The 18263-nt window shown below is 39.0% G+C and overlaps 1 protein-coding gene across 7 annotated transcripts in view; it reads left to right on the top strand.

Annotated features, from left to right (window-relative positions):
• Positions 1-17548, top strand: part of PTPRM (protein tyrosine phosphatase receptor type M) — a 447605-nt gene extending 430057 nt beyond the window's left edge. For all 7 annotated transcript variants that reach the window (XM_033068182.2, XM_033068164.2, XM_033068169.2 and 4 more), the window contains 9 exons: positions 236-390; positions 710-845; positions 1422-1571; positions 2045-2218; positions 4960-5091; positions 8197-8322; positions 10071-10234; positions 12296-12431; positions 16652-17548. In XM_033068182.2, coding sequence (XP_032924073.1) covers positions 236-390; positions 710-845; positions 1422-1571; positions 2045-2218; positions 4960-5091; positions 8197-8322; positions 10071-10234; positions 12296-12431; positions 16652-16705 — 1227 coding nt within the window. In that variant the 3' untranslated portion in view covers positions 16706-17548. The remainder of the gene's footprint in view (positions 1-235; positions 391-709; positions 846-1421; positions 1572-2044; positions 2219-4959; positions 5092-8196; positions 8323-10070; positions 10235-12295; positions 12432-16651) is intronic.
• Positions 17549-18263: the final 715 nt, after the last annotated feature.

Raw genomic sequence — 18263 nt, 5'->3', positions numbered from 1 at the left:
TACTTAAATATAGAGATGAGCATTTCTCTTGTTGCTAAAAGTTTCTGACCAATCTAGTGCTTACTTACTTGATTTTGTTGGAAGGCTTTGAAACCAGTTGATACCTAACCTTTGAACTTGCTCTCCTGCTATGAGGAAGCTCTCCAGCAGTGTGTGCAGATTGTGTTGGTAGGGGGTGGATGCTTTTCAGCAAGGCTCAGGCTTTTGAAGATTTCAACCCGTGTCTTTTCAACAGAGAGGTGCTCATGAGATTCGGGAAATACGTCAGTTCCACTTCACGGGCTGGCCAGACCATGGTGTCCCATACCACGCCACGGGCCTGCTGGGATTTGTACGGCAGGTCAAGTCCAAGAGCCCACCAAATGCCGGGCCTCTGGTTGTTCACTGCAGGTAGGTAAAACAGAAATCTCTCTGTTGCGCTTTGCATTAAACGCAAGACCTACTTTTGCTTCTCCTCTCTGTGTATTCCCCACACAGGTTGCTGAAGCCATTGGAGCTCTACTCAAAAAAGAATTGTAAACAAGAGTACATAAATTATATATATAACAAACATATATACAACATATAAGTGAGAATTGAAAAATTGAGTCTGCAAATGCCCTGCTCAATTTCAGTAATCCAATTGATCAAGTGCTGTGAGATGAACCCTTACACCTTTTACATTTCCAATACACTTCTGCACATTGACTGTGCTCTTCTTCTACTTCAGTGCTGGTGCTGGCAGAACTGGATGCTTCATTGTCATTGACATCATGCTAGATATGGCAGAACGAGAAGGTGTTGTAGACATTTACAATTGCGTGAGAGAGCTTCGATCCCGGAGAGTTAACATGGTGCAAACTGAGGTATTTCTCATCTACTGGAATACTGCTTTGCAAGAAAAAAATACTCTTCTACCCTTAAAGATAGAGCTTTGTAGTTGGCACCCTCCAGAAAGTAGTTTATTCAGTCACATACAGAAAATAATCTCTGCACAAACCTGAAGAACCCCTGCCAAACAAGTGCACAGCTAGGCTTCGCTGAAGGTTCACATTGTATCTTAAAAAATAAGGAAAATCAGGAATGTTTCCTCTCTGGAAAGGATTCATTCTGGAGTACATCTTGTTGAGGCTTAGTTTCATGATAGCACCTACAGAACTGACCAGAGGAATGAGGAAACCAGAAACATTCTGGCTTTTGTTACAGAGTGTTACTGCACTTCCTTAACTACCTGTAGTTAGTTTAAGCCAATCTTTACATATTCATTTCTCAATGAGTGGGATAAAGTTTTTTAAACTGTAGTTGTTGCTTCTGGTCTTGTTTCAGTGCTAGTAAACTGAAGAGAGAAGTAGCAACCATATTAGTTATTATGTTTTATTACCAAAATACTAATGGTCTGTGCACTCCATGTAAGTAACTATCTATTTTAATTGCTTTACTAGGAACAGTATGTATTCATCCATGATGCTATTCTGGAAGCCTGTCTTTGTGGAGACACAACTATTCCAGCTTCACAAGTTAGGTCTGCTTACTATGAAATGAATAAACTAGATCCTCAAACAAACTCGAGCCAGATCAAAGAGGAATTTAGGGTAAGTAGTGGTTTACATTGCCTAGAAGCTGTAGAGTTCAGCTATACTAAACACTTCTGCTTAAGTTTTTATAGCCATATGAATTTTGTAACAGGTCTAGGAGGGAAAGACTGCAAAAAAGGGAAAAATAACATGTCAGTCATCTCTACTGAGTTATGCTCAGTAGAATCATAAAGTAATGCAGTAGGGTAGTAGGAAAGTGTTCTTTTTACTTGAGGGAAGTATTTCAGTCCTTCCACTGTCCTTTCTCCAGAAGGCAGGCTACTCTGCAGCTGTCTTTGAGGTTATTTTTCATAATCGTATGCTTCCAGGATTTCTCCACTTCCAAACCCTGCTGACTGTGATGTGTTTTCATTTCTCTGCATATTGATTCCCACTGAAACTGAATGCTGAGCTGATCTATTCTTAAATATTTTGGGTTGCTTTCACTGCTGTGTTAATTTTTCTGTTGCATTGTTTACTCTCTTTGAAAGACTTTAAATATGGTGACTCCAACGCTGCGCGTTGAGGACTGCAGCATCGCGCTCCTGCCGCGAAATCATGAGAAGAATCGCTGTATGGATGTGCTGCCTCCAGACAGATGCCTGCCTTTCCTCATCACGATAGATGGGGAGAGCAGTAACTACATCAATGCTGCACTGATGGATGTAAGTCTCTGCCACATCATTAATAATAAAAAGGCAATAAGCAGCCCTCCAAATTGAGGCGTGCTAGAAAATGGAGTCAGCATAAGAGGGAACACCTTCCAGCTTGTTTTGTTTCCCAGAAGCATGGCACAAAATCTTTAAACTCCCAAGTACATTTAGGATCACACATATGTTATGTCACAGCCAAGGTTCCAAAGCCATGCTCAGAGAGCAATTCAGGGAGTTTTGATAAATTAAATCTGTCTGGATTTCTCCCTAGTGCTTGAATTTTTAACCATCTGGCCTAGGAAAACAAGAGTTACCTATTAAGAGATTGAGGCAGTTAAATAGAATAATAAGGTTTGCAGCAATATTTCAGTTCCCTTTGTTTATAATTTAAACAGTAATTAACAAAAAAAATAATTGTCTGTCAACACATGATAGTACACAAGCCATTACTTCAGCCTTACCATTTATTTCTGTTTGAATGAATGACTCCTGTTCGTGTATGTGTGGAGTTTTTTTCCGAATGCATCTGTGGCAGTTCTAATCCTTGTAATAGAGTAACAGTAAAAAGACACTTAAACTGCCTTTACAGTCTGTAGATATTTATAGCCTATTTTTGACAATTTACAACTATAGTCATTATGGTTGTCAAACACATAAACAACAAGAAAACAGAGGTTAGTAAGGAAGGAACACATTGTAAATGGCCTTTTTTAAAAGTGAAGCTAGAGTGATAACAGTTTATTGCAGTTTTTTCATTTCTTTCCTTCCATGTTCTCAAAGCCTTTTCCTACAATAAGCTGAAGTTCAAAACACTCCTGTGAAAATGTAGGGAAATGTATCTTTGTGTCTATCTACATAGAGAAACTGAGAACAGAAGTGTAAGTGACTTGTCTGGCTTCTCACAGTAGGTCAATGACATTTCATATTAGAACAGGGCTGCCTTAATCTCTGATTTGCAACTGTGCCATTACATAGTCTTCTTTCCTGGAGACTTCAATACTGTTTTGTTATGTGAATTAAGTAATGCTCAGAAAGAGTAGGGCCTTAATACTTGCTTTACAGATGCTTCCCTTCTTCACTGTGGAAACAATGGGTTACATACAGACCTGTATTTGGGCAAAAGGCTCCAAGGGAGGAGGTGGTTTGGGTTGCTTTCCACCCGAAGCACGTTAGCCAGACTTCTGCAGCATCCCTGCACTGATGGACAAGAGCAGACATTTGTCCATCTCTCTAAACACTCAATCTCAAGATTAAGTGTTAAGCAAGATTAAGTGTTTCCCCCCACCCTCCACTTGAATCCATTGAGATGTTGCTGAATCACCTCATGTAAGCCTTCAGAGCTCACTTCAAGAAAAATGGGTTTTTGTTATTCGGTATTAGAATGAGAGTTTGAGATTGGTTTTCCAAAAAAAACTTCTGAGGCTTCTAATTGAGTGATTAATGGACACCCCTTTGGGCATCTGCATGAAACTTCCAGCAAGGCAGGACCAGTAGGATAGCAAACAGCTGCCTAATGTAGGAGCAGCATCCTTACCTGCTGGTTGTCATGTGCTGAAACAAAAAACTAAAGTTTTTCATGTCTGCATCTGTACCCAAAACACAGTGGAATTATTTTCTGTGGTCTCCTCAGTGACTCTGTGAAAGAACCATCATAGAATCATAGAATATCTGGAGTTGGAAGGGACCCACAAGGATCACCAAATCCCATAGTTTGCGAGGGTTGGAAGATCATGTGGTCCAACCCCCCTGCCAAGTAGGGTCACCCTGAGCAGGTGACATGGGAATGTGTCCAGGTGCATGTTGAATGTCTCCAGAGAGGGACACTCCATGACTTCCCTAGGCAGGCTCTTCCAGTGCTCTGCCACCCTCAGTGTAAAGAAATTCTTCCTCACCTTGTGGTTGAAATTTGTGTTTTAGCTTATGGTCATTGACCTTTCATGGGACACCACCAAAAAGAGTCTGGCACCATCATCTTGGCACCTGCCAAGTCAAAGTCCAAATCCTGGCCCCACACAGGGCAGCCACACCATTTGTCTGCAGTAGCTGATCTGATTGGATCTCTGTCATGGTGCAAATGTTTTCAGTTCAAGGCATGCAGAGACTTCCCTGCCCTCCTCCATGAAGGCAATGGCATCCCCTCCCAACAGTTGCCCCAGTATGGCCATGGTAGCTTCCAACACTCAGAAGGATATAAGTGAAAATGCTGGTTTGAGATCCACAATGGAAAAGTTCCAGCAAACAGCTCAGTCAGTGACATACTCTGGTACTAAAAGAAACAAAGAGCACTGAAATTTACCCCCTGGGTATGTTCGCTGCTGTCAGATAGACCAGAATTTCAACAATATTTCTGAAGAATAACTAGATATTTCCCTTTACAGGCATCATTCAAGTTTAGAGCTAAATGCAAACAGCCAAGATTAATCTGTCCATTAACAGCTCAAAACAAAACCCGTTGCTCAAAATCTTGTAGGAGTTGCATTGGAAGCAAAAACCTCTGATGATTTTACTCTATGCCTGTGGCATGAAATACATTTTAGAAATATAACATCTGCAGAAGTTATATCCTGCCCAAATACAGTTTATTAACTTTGAAGCATATAAGATCTCAGGAAAGAGCTGAAAACAATATATTAATTATACAGAAAATAGAAATAATGCTTTCAGTCCTGAAGTTTTGGGGCTATGACTGACATTCTGCTAAATGGATTTTTCTCTCTTGCCATTTTTCTCATCATCTTGTTACTTTTTTGCAGAGCTACAAGCAACCATCAGCTTTTATAGTTACACAGCATCCCTTACCAAATACTGTCAAAGATTTCTGGAGACTGGTCCTAGATTATCACTGCACTTCAGTAGTTATGTTGAATGATGTGGATCCTGCACAAGTAAGTCCAGAAAAATGCTTCATTCAAAAGAGGAGTGCTAGTGCCTCAGCATTTCAGAACAGCCTTAGGATGTAATTAGTTTTGTAAAAACAACATTAAATACTTACACACTAAAACATTGATTTGTAGCTTGCAGATACTCATAGGGGAAAAGGAATGAATCAGACTTATCAGCGGCTTCTCCATCAAAATGTTAGCAAACATGCACATAAGTGCATGCACCTCTAATTTATTTTAAGAGAACACGTTTTGGGAATGGCTACTAAAACCCCAGAATTATGGTTGTAGAATTCTGACTCAAGTCTGAAACATGCTACACTGGCCAAAATCTTAAACAGAAGCCAACAGCTGTTCATTACCCTGCCTGAAACAGGTCAATGACCTTGGTCTCCTTACCAGGGAATAGATGTTCTAGTGTGAAAATCTGTGTTGTGTGTTGCACAAAATGATGTCATTAGCAAGGAGATAGGAACTAAACTAGGAGAGAGGAACTAAACATTGGAGACTAAGCGTCCTTTGGAAGAGAGGGCAACAAAACGTGTAGGGGAATTGTAATTACCTTACAAAAGACTTACCCATGCTGTACATGTTGTTCAGAAAATTGGAAAAGCGAACCTACTGGTTGGCAGTTTCATCACTAGGATTAATCACTAAGTGTTCCAGAGCCTGGCTTACAACTACACAATTACAGGTTCTTAAAAAGATATAATTTCCTTAGTTTCAATAAACTGTACCAGCCCTCTGCTGGAATAACGTGGTCATAATCTGAATTCTTAATATGTAAGTATTTGGTAATTATTGATTAAGAGCAACTGTCATTTTTTTAGAGCAGAATGCAGGTCATTTAATGATGAAGAATCTTTACAGCTTTGTTCAGTATTGCATATACTTAAAAAAATGTTTTCTGTTCTTTTTAACATGTAGAATTTTTCTTTAAAAGATACTGATCTTCCTTTTGTTCTTTCAAAGGAGCATGTAGGAATTCCACACACTGTTTTAAAGACTGAATTTCTGATTCTAAGCCCTGTGCTGTCTACAGGGAGGAAAAATAGAAATGAAAGACAAAACTTTTATTCATGAATCTAAGATTATTTTCTGAGTGAATAAGGAAAGACTCAAGGGAGACAGACTGTTAGGGACTGCTGAACAGAGTGTTTTTTAATTTGTTGGCTGTGTTTTGAATTTACAATAGGGCATGGCTATTCCAAGCATTTATTAGCCTCACAGGATTTAAAAGCCATTGGGATATGCAGTTAATGCACCTGCCTCTGCAGTATGTTAAACCTTTTACCTCTTAATGGGAGTAACAATCTTTTCATTAGGAATAAATCTTAAAACCCTCAGAGCAAACAGAAGTGAAGAGAGGGCAAAGCTTATTAAAAACACGCATTACATTCAGATTTATTAATAATTACTGTTATGATTATTATTTATGTATATATGAAGTGTTTACAGTTCTGTTTAGATATTACCATTTATGTGGATTGTTATGCTCTACTGGGAAATGAAATTCAACCCTTCACAGTAACTCTGACTTGAAGAGAGTCGCTAGCATCACTTGCATGCAAAATGTGCAGACTTAAATGCTTTTGGTTCTTTAGAACTTGAAAATCTTAGCTTCCTGAAACAGCCCCAGCAAACAGCTCTACTTATTATCATTTAAGCATTTTTCAGAGATCTGTTAGAACTGTATTCCTGTGTATTTGAAAGATGTGTACTAAACTGTGCACATGTTAAATGATCTGAGCACTGGCATTTGCAACAGTTGTATGCGTTGCATTTTTCTATCCTGTACACCAGCATATTTCATAATAAAAATTTGTACAGGATTTAGACAATATTTGGAAAGCAGTTGTTTCAGCAGGCCAAATCATAGGGAGGGTTAAAAAAAAGAAAATATATTTTCATTATACTACTTTAAATTTCTGGGTTTAACTTGTTAAAGTGATCTCCTGCAAATCAGAGCCTGTTATCTTTTTTAATTGGTGTAGTAAATGATTATGTTTTCCTAAAATGCAGTCATCTCTAAACAGCTTTGTTGAGGACTAAGTATTATAAGAAATGCAAAACAACATCTGGAGTAAATGTGATTTGTCAGCTCAGCTCTGGATCACCAACAGCAATGCAGCAGAATGAAGACCACAGCTGTTTTACTGAATGAAATAAAAAGTTCCAAATATGACATCAAAGCTTCTGCAAGCAAACAAAATTTCATGAGTTCATATTTAGTTTTGGTGAATGCTTACAAAAGCTACATGCTCGAACTGCTCTAAATATCCCTGGCAAAAAAAAAAAAAATCATGAGGATTTTCATGAAAAAAAATAGGCAGATTCTAACTTCAAAAACCTTCTTGCAAAGTGTTGATTCAATCTTTAAAGTATTAACACAGATGGTAATTGGTTCCTGGATTAAGCCTTTGTCATATTATTAGACACTAAAACCATGCAAGATAATAGTAATTTTACTTTCTGATCTTTAGATACCTAGAAGTAATTTTTTCTGAGAACTGAAGAAAGCGTAATTAATATTTTCAGGTGTCACTAATAAGATGAAATTAAGCAATTATTGAAAGTTTAAAGCAATGCTGATATTAGCCAGTATCATCGGTCACGGGTGCTATGCATGTGAAAATTAAATCCTGAGTTTTGAGAATTATGTCCCCTTCCTAGTATAAATCACACATTCTAATGCAGTTTGAATTATCAGCTACTATTCATGACAGTTGGAGAGGCCAGGCCTTTGGTCTTTAGCCTGCACTGTCTCCTAGATATGGCACTATTTGTCAGCCTCTCCCTGTCTCATCATAATACATTGTATTAACATAACACAGTGTACAGAGCTAATGTTGAGTGTGAGAAGTGTTTTACTCCAAACACCAGACACTGCAAGTACAGCAGCAAGAAACAGCATGTTAGGTACATGAAAAGGCATTATGAAAACAGAGTGCTCGAAACTGAGCTTGGTGCATCGTGTATTTTATAAAGATAGTGTGCAAGAATTCCAGTAGTACATGCATGACAAATTAAAATACAGAAAAGTATGTTGAGGCAGCATGAAACCCAGGGTGATTAACTGTGTTCTTTTTTGCCCATGGTCTCCTACAGCTGTGTCCTCAGTACTGGCCAGAAAATGGAGTTCACCGGCATGGTCCTATTCAGGTGGAGTTTGTATCAGCTGACTTAGAAGAAGACATCATCAGCCGGATATTCCGAATTTATAATGCAGCCAGAGTAAGGACCTTATTTGCAAAACAAATTTGTTGCAGTAGATGAGTTGAGTCTACTCAAATGATAAAACTGAAAACTAAACTCACACAGAACCATTTTCATTTTTCAGCTTATTTATTTGAAAGCAATGGTGCAATACTGAGTCACACCACAAATACGGAGAGGAAAAAAGCCTTCTATGTATAATATAAGTAAAAAATATTTTAATACCTATCTCAAGTTAAATGCAAGTGAAATAAATGCAGAATTCAGATTCTATTATAACCAAAAAATGCTGAAATCAGTGCTGTTTTCAATAGTTTGAAATTAGCCATCCTGTATATTTGTATCCTGTGTCACGTGAAGAAAGCTGTGCACCAATACTAGTCATGTTTTTCAACAGCAATCTCAGCCTCTTAGTGAAGATCCTGTCCCACTAACCACACTTCATAACATATGTAACCACCTCAGAAGGGCAAGCAGGTTGTTCCTGTATCCAGCTTTTATGCTCTCATAAAGTTGAGAGAAGATTAAACAAGGCATGTCTTTCAAGCTGAGTGGAAAAAGATTCCACCACAGACGAAATATCTGTTCCAATCCAGGGAGCCTTTGCAATGGACTCATATCAACTACCAAAAAGCTGTAGTTAGGAATAAGCAGCACTCCCTTCAGAAAAAAATCAAGAACTTCCCTGGGACCTGGTAGCTCACTGGACAGGGAAAGACACCAAAAATATGTTACTATCCAAACAGGGAAGCAGATTGTGAAGCTTCAAATAATTTTTTAATACTCTGAAGGCCTGGCATTTGCAGGAAATGTGGCAATATAAAAGCACAGCCTACAGCAGTATTAATGTGACCTTCAGCAGGCACTGGGTCTGGCTGATTTGCTTTGGGAAGAGGGGCCATCAGCTGAAAGAAACTGGACAGGAAATCAGTAGCTTCCAGACTGACATAAAGCATGCAAAACCAATTGGAGAACACATCTAATGCCGCATCCAGTGTATCTTACATCCTCTCTATCAACTCTTGCTCTAGAGAATAAAATATAATGTCAATGTTTCTCTGTGTGTTCATTTTAAGAGTGGCACTAAAATGCCCTCACTTTGCACGGAAGTGGCAAACTGTAGACTACAAAACCAGTTTTCATGTGCATGTTTATTATGCCCTTTTCAAAGGACTGTAGTTTCCTGCCACTATCACTTGTTCTGTGCTCCTTTTTTTATTTTAAATCACCATAAAGCAACTGTTCAGTAACGTTTCACCAGAGGGGTTCAGACTACTGCAGTAGAACACAATAAAATAAAATGTAGTTAGATACTTTTTATGAGCCAGGAACATCTGAGGGTTCCGTTTGGTTTTTTTAATGTTTTGTGCTTCAGAATATCTGGAGAGGTTTTGACCTTTCTTGTAAGAAAAAGGACAGAAACACATAAACATTCTTAAAAGAAGAAGAAGCTTCTATACTGAAGATTATATATGAAAACAGTATATAACTGAAGTTATGTTGCAGCTCTGTCTTTCCTACCAAGTTTCTCCTGTCATATTAATTAATTATTTGCTGGGTCATGCAGATGTACTATTGCTATGTTTTAACCCATTGTATAGCAGTCTGTTTAAAAACTCTTGTTCTAGTATCTCCATTAGAAATTAAAAGTCATAAATCCTCAAGGGCAATTGAAATTACATTAGCAGTTTGTCAGCAATCATCTGCTTCCCTCAGTGATGCAAATACCTAAATGACATGCCAAAAAAATGCTGTTACTTCTACAGCCCCAGGACGGCTATCGGATGGTGCAGCAGTTCCAGTTCCTGGGATGGCCCATGTACAGGGACACTCCTGTTTCTAAACGCTCCTTCCTGAAGCTCATCCGTCAGGTGGATAAGTGGCAGGAGGAATACAACGGGGGAGAGGGACGCACAGTTGTACATTGCTTGTAAGTACTGCAAACGGAAGAGAGAACTACGGGAATTGTGTCACGGAATTTGTGCCAGGCTTTAAAAGATTTGTGACGAGGTGAAGAGGCATCTATCTAATCTGGAACTGAATAAATAATACAACTGCTCATTTAAAAGCTTTGAATGCAAGGGGTATTGTGTAATTTTAATGTAGATTCATGAGTTTCCCCATCTGTCCTTTGTAAGAGCCCTATGAAAAGATGATGGGTTCGAGTTAACTTGTTTTATATAAAAATGTCCAGCGACTCTTGCAAATGGGAAAGTTGCATATTTATTCACAGTAAATCAAAAATGTGCCTTCAGAACAATGTACCTTTTATTTCTGCAGATAAGGACCATAGAAATAAGTAGTTTTGGAGAGGTGATTCATTTTCCAGGCATAAAGCACAGGAGTAAAAGTGGTGTGATAGACCAGTTATGATGATCCTGTAATTGCCTTACCTTTCTCTAATAACGGCATATATTTTTGTCCTCCTGTGACTTCATGCTCCACTGATGCCAACTCTCATCCTCTCTGCCACCATCCTTCTTTTGATACAGTTTAATACCTGTGCATGCTTTTGCCCTCAGAAGTAGCTGATCTTTCGGGGCTGAGTCTTCAGCAGTTGAAGTTGTATTGTGTTGAAAGATGTTGCCATGATGGAGAAGGGACTTGCTAACAGGAAAACCATGTTCAGGAGTTGGGACCCTGTGTCAGAATGATGGAGGAAAATCTAAGAGTATATTAATAATTCCCACTGTCACTGACCTTGAACAAGTCATTGCTCTTCAGTTTCCCATCTGTAGTATGGGGATAATAATACTCTCATCAAAGGAGCATTGTGCAGTGTGATTAATTAATGTTTTGAGATCTTTAGCTGAAAAGACCCTTTTGAAGTGCAAATTACTGTTATCTCTGAGGTGGCTGATGATATTAAATAGTTGTACAACATCACACATGCGTCACTTCCAGGCAGTAAAGAAAGAAAAAGCTCTAATATAATCCTTTTAAATGACTTTATTTTAATTAAAATTCTCAAACAGTCCCACAATATCAGGCACTGTTTTGGCAGCAGAGAGCATTCTTTTCATAGTGCCTGGATGTGACAGATGTGCGACGTTGTATCTTCCTTTGAAAATCAACCATTTGCAAAGCTTGTTTGAAAGACCTGCTACCTAACTAGTCTGCACTCTGGTAATTATAAAGGTTTATTATTTTCAGCGAAGCACAGCCTAGAGATTCTGATTAGAATAAGTGTAGAAATAATGGGGTTTCCAGAAAGAATGAGATTCTCTTGAAGATTAAAAAAAAAAACAGGGATAAAGTATTATTAAATACTGCATTTGATCACGTATATGAACATTTGTGCCTGGCTTCTTTGTTAGCAATTCGCTTCGGGTTCTCATCCTCTGATAACTGTGGGTGGAGGGGGAATACATCTGCCTTTATAAGCAGTCCTTGCCGGGCAGCCAACCCCTCTTCCTGCTTCCAGGAGCTGAGATCATCAGCCAGGGTGACATGGCAGCACCACCCAGTGCCATGCCAAGTGCAGCCACCAGGACTCCCACAAATGAGACTTCTGGTGCTTTAATGGCTCCTCTGAAATACCTTTGTGTCCAGGAGGAAAGCACCAGAATCTGGAATAAAAGAACTCAAAGATTTGCTTTCTCTGGGGCATTTCCAGGCCTGATGCTCATTGCAGCCATGCGTGTTTACAATGCAAAGCAGTGTTGAACTGAAACTAAAGGTACTCTATCCTTATTTTAGCATCCTCTTTGTGCTGTCTCCAGTGATCCCTGAAGGTTGGTGCAAAACTCAGCCATTCAATTCCCTCCAGGCTGTCAGCCTGCTGACTTCTGAATCATAGCTTTGAGATCTTTCAGCATGCTAATTCCAATTAAAAATCATGTTTTGCCTGGAGTTCAGCAGCCTTTGGGGCCAGAATGTTCTGTGGTTTCTCCCTGCTGGAGCTCATGCCTTCTGGAGCCATCCCTGTTGCTGTACAAACTTGTGACACAGAGTCCATTGTAACTGAGCCATTTTATCACTTTCACCGCAGGAATGGAGGTGGCCGCAGTGGGACATTTTGTGCAATCAGTATTGTTTGTGAAATGCTTCGACATCAGAGGGCTGTTGACGTATTCCATGCTGTGAAGACACTGAGGAATAATAAGCCTAACATGGTGGACCTTCTGGTATGAGCTTTTTAACTGCACCATTAAATAGAAAATGTTCTTTTTCTCAGAAGAGTCAGTAAGATTTCCAGGATTTGCAGTGGGAGTTGTTCACAAAGCAAGCAAGTCATTTTCAAAGGGGATAATGAAGTCACTTCACTTGTAAGAGTATTTTTACACTGCTTTCTTCCCAAGGAGACTTTGTCTCTGTTCGTTTGAATTTTTTAAGAGTTTTAAACTTTCAGATGAACATCCTTATTAATTTTCTTTTCTAGCAAGCTGAACCAAGTGGAGAGCAGCCCTTGCATGGTAGAAATAATAGTTATGTAAAATTAAATGCCAGATTTTCAAATTATATATTTTATAAATAGCTTAATCGCCTAATATTTATCAAAGCCATGAATTTCAGTTTGACATCCAGAATATTGCATTTAATTATGGTTGCTCTATCTCATAGAAAGATTAAAGAAGTTCAGAAACAAGGGGCCATGTGCAATTATTTTCCTAGAGAGTGTTTTATGAGCTTTTTTCCTAAATGGAGAACTGCTGAAGTGCCAGCTGCTGTGCCAGAAGAGCTGCAGAACAGCTTAAACCAGCAGGTTCTTACACTCCAGTGTGTAGTTTTGTACTTGGAGATGGGTGTAGCATGATGCCCTGTTCTGAAGCCGGAGCTATAAAAGACACTTTTACAACATCCTGCTGCAGAGGTGGCTGCTTAAGAGTCAGCTGCATTTGATTTAATATCCCAGGCAGGAGGAAGCAGCATCTGGGCACTTTCAGGGATGTTAACCCAATCTGAGCCAATTTTGCAAGCTCTAGTTAAACAAGTCGGGGGCATTTCAGCAACTTTTCTATAGCATGCCCAGGGTGAGGCAGGAGACATCTCACAGAGCTGGTCCAACCTGCTGCAGTTTTAGGGGAGGACCCCCTCAGATGAGCTGAGTGTGACACACACTGGAGCACAGGCAGAAGGAGCGAGGCTTTCACACAGGTGGAGGCAGGCAGGGAGGGATATCCCCCTCCCCACCACATGCATGGCTGTGCCTCCTCTCTCCTGAGGGAGAGTGGCTCCCACCACATCCCCCATCACAGTGCTCTCTCCTAGACTGCCTCTGAAGTCCCAAACCTTCCCCTAGGCCCAGCTCTGGCCAGGCACATGGCAAAAGGCCAGATGTTGTCAGCTGTGCAAAGCAAGGGGAGAGTTCACCAGCAGCATCACAGGGCCATGAGCCAGCAGTGTGGAACTGTGAGTCCTATATCAGTGAGAAACTATCAAACTTCCACAGTGCTGGGAGGGAGCACCTTGGCTGGCTTCTTTTCCTCTAGTTTATATTCTCAGGAGGAGAGCCATCGTGCTGAGAACCATACATTTTTATTTCTTAAATATTAAGAAAAATGTCCTACTACTCATGTAGTACAGTTTAGACAGGGATTTGGCATGCCTGCTGTTCTCCATTCTCCTAGAGCTTAAGTCCACAGAACTCACTGATCTCTTCATTTATTTTATAGAAATATAAAGAAAATTACCAGTGTAGATGTACAGTTAAAGAAAATGCTCTCTATAAATTCCCATTGGTGACAATTCTCCAGGTATAGACTTTTCAGGCAGTTGTCTCCATTTTTCAGCAGAGAATTTTTTTAATCAAAAAATCTAAATGTATTATTTTAGATATAAAAGTACCTTTTAGGAAATTTCAAAGCTTGTGAAGGAGATCAGTACTGTTTTCCTTATTTTAACAGACAGAGGGAATAAAGGCAAGGGACAGCCAGGATTTTTTTCCCATTATCACATAATGCACTGACTGAGCAGAGTTAGAATGACATCTCTTCACTTGTGGTCTGCCACCTCATAGAAACAAATATTTGAATTAGCCAGGTTTCAATTTCCATGTAGATTGCTTCATGGTAAAGGGAATTGGACTTGAGTTCTTTTCCTGATCTTGTTACTGACTTTATCCTTTATGACCTTTCTTATATTACTGTGTCTTTGCCTCAGTTTCACTATTGGAAAAAGAAGTAATATTAATCTACCTTGTAAAATTTTATGGTAAAAGATTAAATGCACAAAATTACTACATTATTTCACAAAAAATAGTTCTAAGACTGCTTTATCAATACATGTCATGCACTTTCTGACTAGATAAAAGGCACTCTTTACCATCCATACTTAGAGATTAATCTCTTAATTTCACTGAAACCTTTGGTTTTCCTCCAGGTGTAAAAATCTGAATGCCACATCCCTACAGTATGAAAATCTGTGAATTTTCTCAGCTATCATACAAAGGCAACACATGATACTGCAAAATATCTATTATGGAATGCCCAAAGCATTTGGTGATAAATGTTATTTGGCCTACCCACAGGTGTCCTAGAAAATAAATTTAAATATAACCTCTCTGAAGCTAGATAAAGAGACTTTTAATATTCACCATCAAGTGAATAATAAAAATGTACAAAGGACACTAGTGAGTGAACACAGTGGGAAGTAAGATATGTCTGCTCTTTAAGACAGGTATTCAGTTTACTGAAAATGACAGTTATTCTGCCAGATCAGTAAATCAGCATAAAATGAGCATGGAAGAGTGGAAATGGATGAGTGGCTGATCTCTTGTTTTGATCTGTTATGTAGTTATAGAACAATTTCCATTTATTTAGAAACATATATGCAATAAAAGCAGAAAAGGAATTTACATAATACTCTGTTCTTTCCTTTCTTCTTCTTTTTATTCTTTTCTCATTCTGAAGAAGACACAAGCAGTTTATGGAAACTTGCAGGACTTTAAACCCTCACATAGAACTCACTCATCACTTAGATTATATGTGCACCTAAGACTTGTTTTCTTATGATGTGACATTTCTCAACAAAATAACTTTAAAATGGTCCATGCTTGTTAGTAGCTTTTTGATTTTATTAATAGGATATGGTCTTTTGCATATTAAGTGGACTCTCTTCTCAGCTAAAATGTGACCCAAAATCACAAGTAGAGGCCAAAAGATGTAATCCTTTAAAATGTTTGCTTCAGTGAAAAGAGAATATATCTGAAGATCTTACTACTCGTGATGTTGGGCAAGGCTCAGTGCTGTCAGCTTGTTAAATCTGTTGTTGTTCCTAAATGGCAATATGTGCTTAGTTGTCCTTTATTAATTGAAAAAGATGTATAAGCAAAGAGGCATTTCAGAGACATTTCAGTAACAGAAATAGTAATGACACTGGCAGGTGTTTCCAAGTTGAATTTTCAGAAGCCAGAGCCCTTAGATTCAAGGAACCTGCACTTAGTATTTCTTTCAGCTTTGTTTTCATTTAAATATGTGTAGTATTTTTAAGTGTTGCAGGTATCAAGAATGGGAACGGGAGAGGGGTGTGCAAGCACATAAAACTGGGAGGTCATCAGTGACTGCACCATTTAAAAGTTTCAGAGTAGTCCAAGGTCAGTCAAAAACAATCTATCCTCTCCATTCCACTAAAGATGTGAAAGGGGCTGAGTCATGACCCTTTGTCCCCATAGATGAGTTTATATCCCTCAGGAAGGGAATTTCCTTTGGACTTGCTCTGTTTCCAAGCAGTTACAAACAAAACCAGCAGGGCTGTGTTTGAAGCACAGGGCTGGCACCTGAAAACTTGGCCTGGGTAACAGGAGAACTGTTAAGAGCCTAATTTGAGCATCACTGTCAGTTGCTAAAAATTACCTGGAATTAATCCAAATAATTAAGCTCAGGCCCCATCTCACAAGGCTATTGCACAGTCTTGTGGGTTGGGTCTGGGCTGCAGACAGACAACCAACAGTAAGTAAGCAACTCTTGCCCTGAAATACAGCAAGAGCCTGAATGACATTAAAATAAAAGTTGCCATCTGGGAAGTATTAAACACTGGTCTATTTTAAGATAAACATTTCCAGGAAAGAACTTCAATAACTCCAATTCTCATAAAGTGCTACATGAGCATTTTGACAGATGACAGAAGGGTTGCAAGTCAATTTGCTTACATGCAGTCAGTTTTTCTCATATAAGTGTATTAGAGCAGCTAAATATTCATCTAACATGAGCAGTACCGTAAGTTACTACGTATAGTGTCTATTGTCTGGTTAATATAATGATTTTCTTATCTGAACATAAATTGGATTTGCAAACTGGTTCCCACTGACAACAGCTGATAGTAAATAATTTTAACAGGAGAGAAATATTGACGCCTTTAATTAAGTTTCTTCAATAACTGACTTTGTGGTTTTCTTTTGATTTTTTAGGATCAATACAAATTCTGCTACGAAGTGGCTTTAGAATACTTGAATTCTGGCTGATTGTCTAGACAGCACAGACAAAGCTCCTCCTTTCACTACCACAAACAAAGCAAGTCACTTCATGATGTCTGTGTAAATGAGATGAAGACTTCTCAGTGTTATGCTTCTACTGCTTTGTATAATTGGCTCTTTTTAAGAGCCCCAGAAGATGTTTATAAAAGCGCTTGCACTGCCCAGTTCCCACTCTGAAGCCGCTGCTTGGCACCCCTGTGAGCCTGCACCAACCACGTGGCAGTCCTTGAACACCGTGCTCATACTCAGCCATTGATGTGGTGAAGCAGCATAGTCCTCTGGTAAATAAGAGAGCACAATTATATTCTTATGAAGGAATTTGTACTTTTTCTGTTTCATTTCGTTGCCTGTGATTCTCATTTATTGTCACAGCCTAGTGTACATTTCTGTTCTGTGGAGAATGCTGTCTGGCATTTTGATAATATATGATTTTAGTTATATTTGTATTCTAACACGTGCATAATAAAGGAATCATATGTAGCTTATCTGAACTAACAGAAAGACATGTACCAAATCATGATAACTTTGTTGAGTTGTAATTTCTATCCACTTTGTACCATTTCAGAGAGAGAATCTTGATAGAAATGCAGTTAGAAAATGCAAAAGACAGGATGCTCAGATTAATATATCCAAAGCTTTTTCATTTGTTTATATTGTAAATATTTTTTGATTTCATCAAATTATTTATTCATTAAAATGATTTTTTTTGGTGAAGCACAGTGAGTGACAATCATTTTTATTAAGCCCTGGAAATGCTTACTGTATGATAGTGTAAACATTTGTTTACCTTGTATGGATCTCAGCTCAATAAATAATTACATACATGATAAATTTTTGTTTAATTTAATATCTCTTGGCATCTGTGTGCCTCCAACTAAGCCTCTTTTCTAGATTAAATCTAGTAAACACTGAGCTACCTCCAGTGAGTGTTTATTGTGTGACCCAGTGTTGATCCAGCCAATAGCAAGGTCATAGAATCACAGAATGGTTTGGGTTGGAAGGGACCTTAAAGATCATCTCATTCCACGCCCCTGCCATGGGCTGGGACACCTTTCAATAGACCAGGTTGCTCAGAGCCCCATCCAGCCTGGCCTTGAATACTTCAGGGATGGGACATCCACAGCTTCTCTGGGCAACTTGTTCCAGTGCCTCACCACTCTCAAAGTGAAAAATTCTTCCTAATATCTTATCTAAATCAGTTCTTTCTCAGTGTTAATCCTTCTTCTCCTGTCACTACAATCCCTTGTAAAAAAGTCCATCTCCATCTTTCTTGTAGGCTCCCTTCAGGTAATGGAGGGTTGCAATTAGGTCACCCTGAAGCCTGCTCTTCTCCAGGCTGAACAAACCAAATTCTCTCAGCCTTTGCTGGTATCCTTGGAGCTGGATGCAGCTCACCAGAGTGGAATAAGATATGCTGTGCCACTATGTGAAAAAGAGGTGGATTGTATGCTTAAAAATGCACTTGCACAAACACAGAGCCTGAAAGATGCCCTGCTCTGAAGAGGAGATGGTGTTGTGCTGGTAGAACTTGGTCTTGCCCCCCTGG

The sequence above is a fragment of the Catharus ustulatus genome, chromosome 1 (assembly GCF_009819885.2).
Source record: "Catharus ustulatus isolate bCatUst1 chromosome 1, bCatUst1.pri.v2, whole genome shotgun sequence".
In the NCBI taxonomy this organism is placed as follows: Eukaryota; Metazoa; Chordata; class Aves; order Passeriformes; family Turdidae; genus Catharus; species Catharus ustulatus.
Note: the sequence above shows the minus strand (reverse complement) of the source record. Positions and strands in the feature narration are given on the sequence as shown.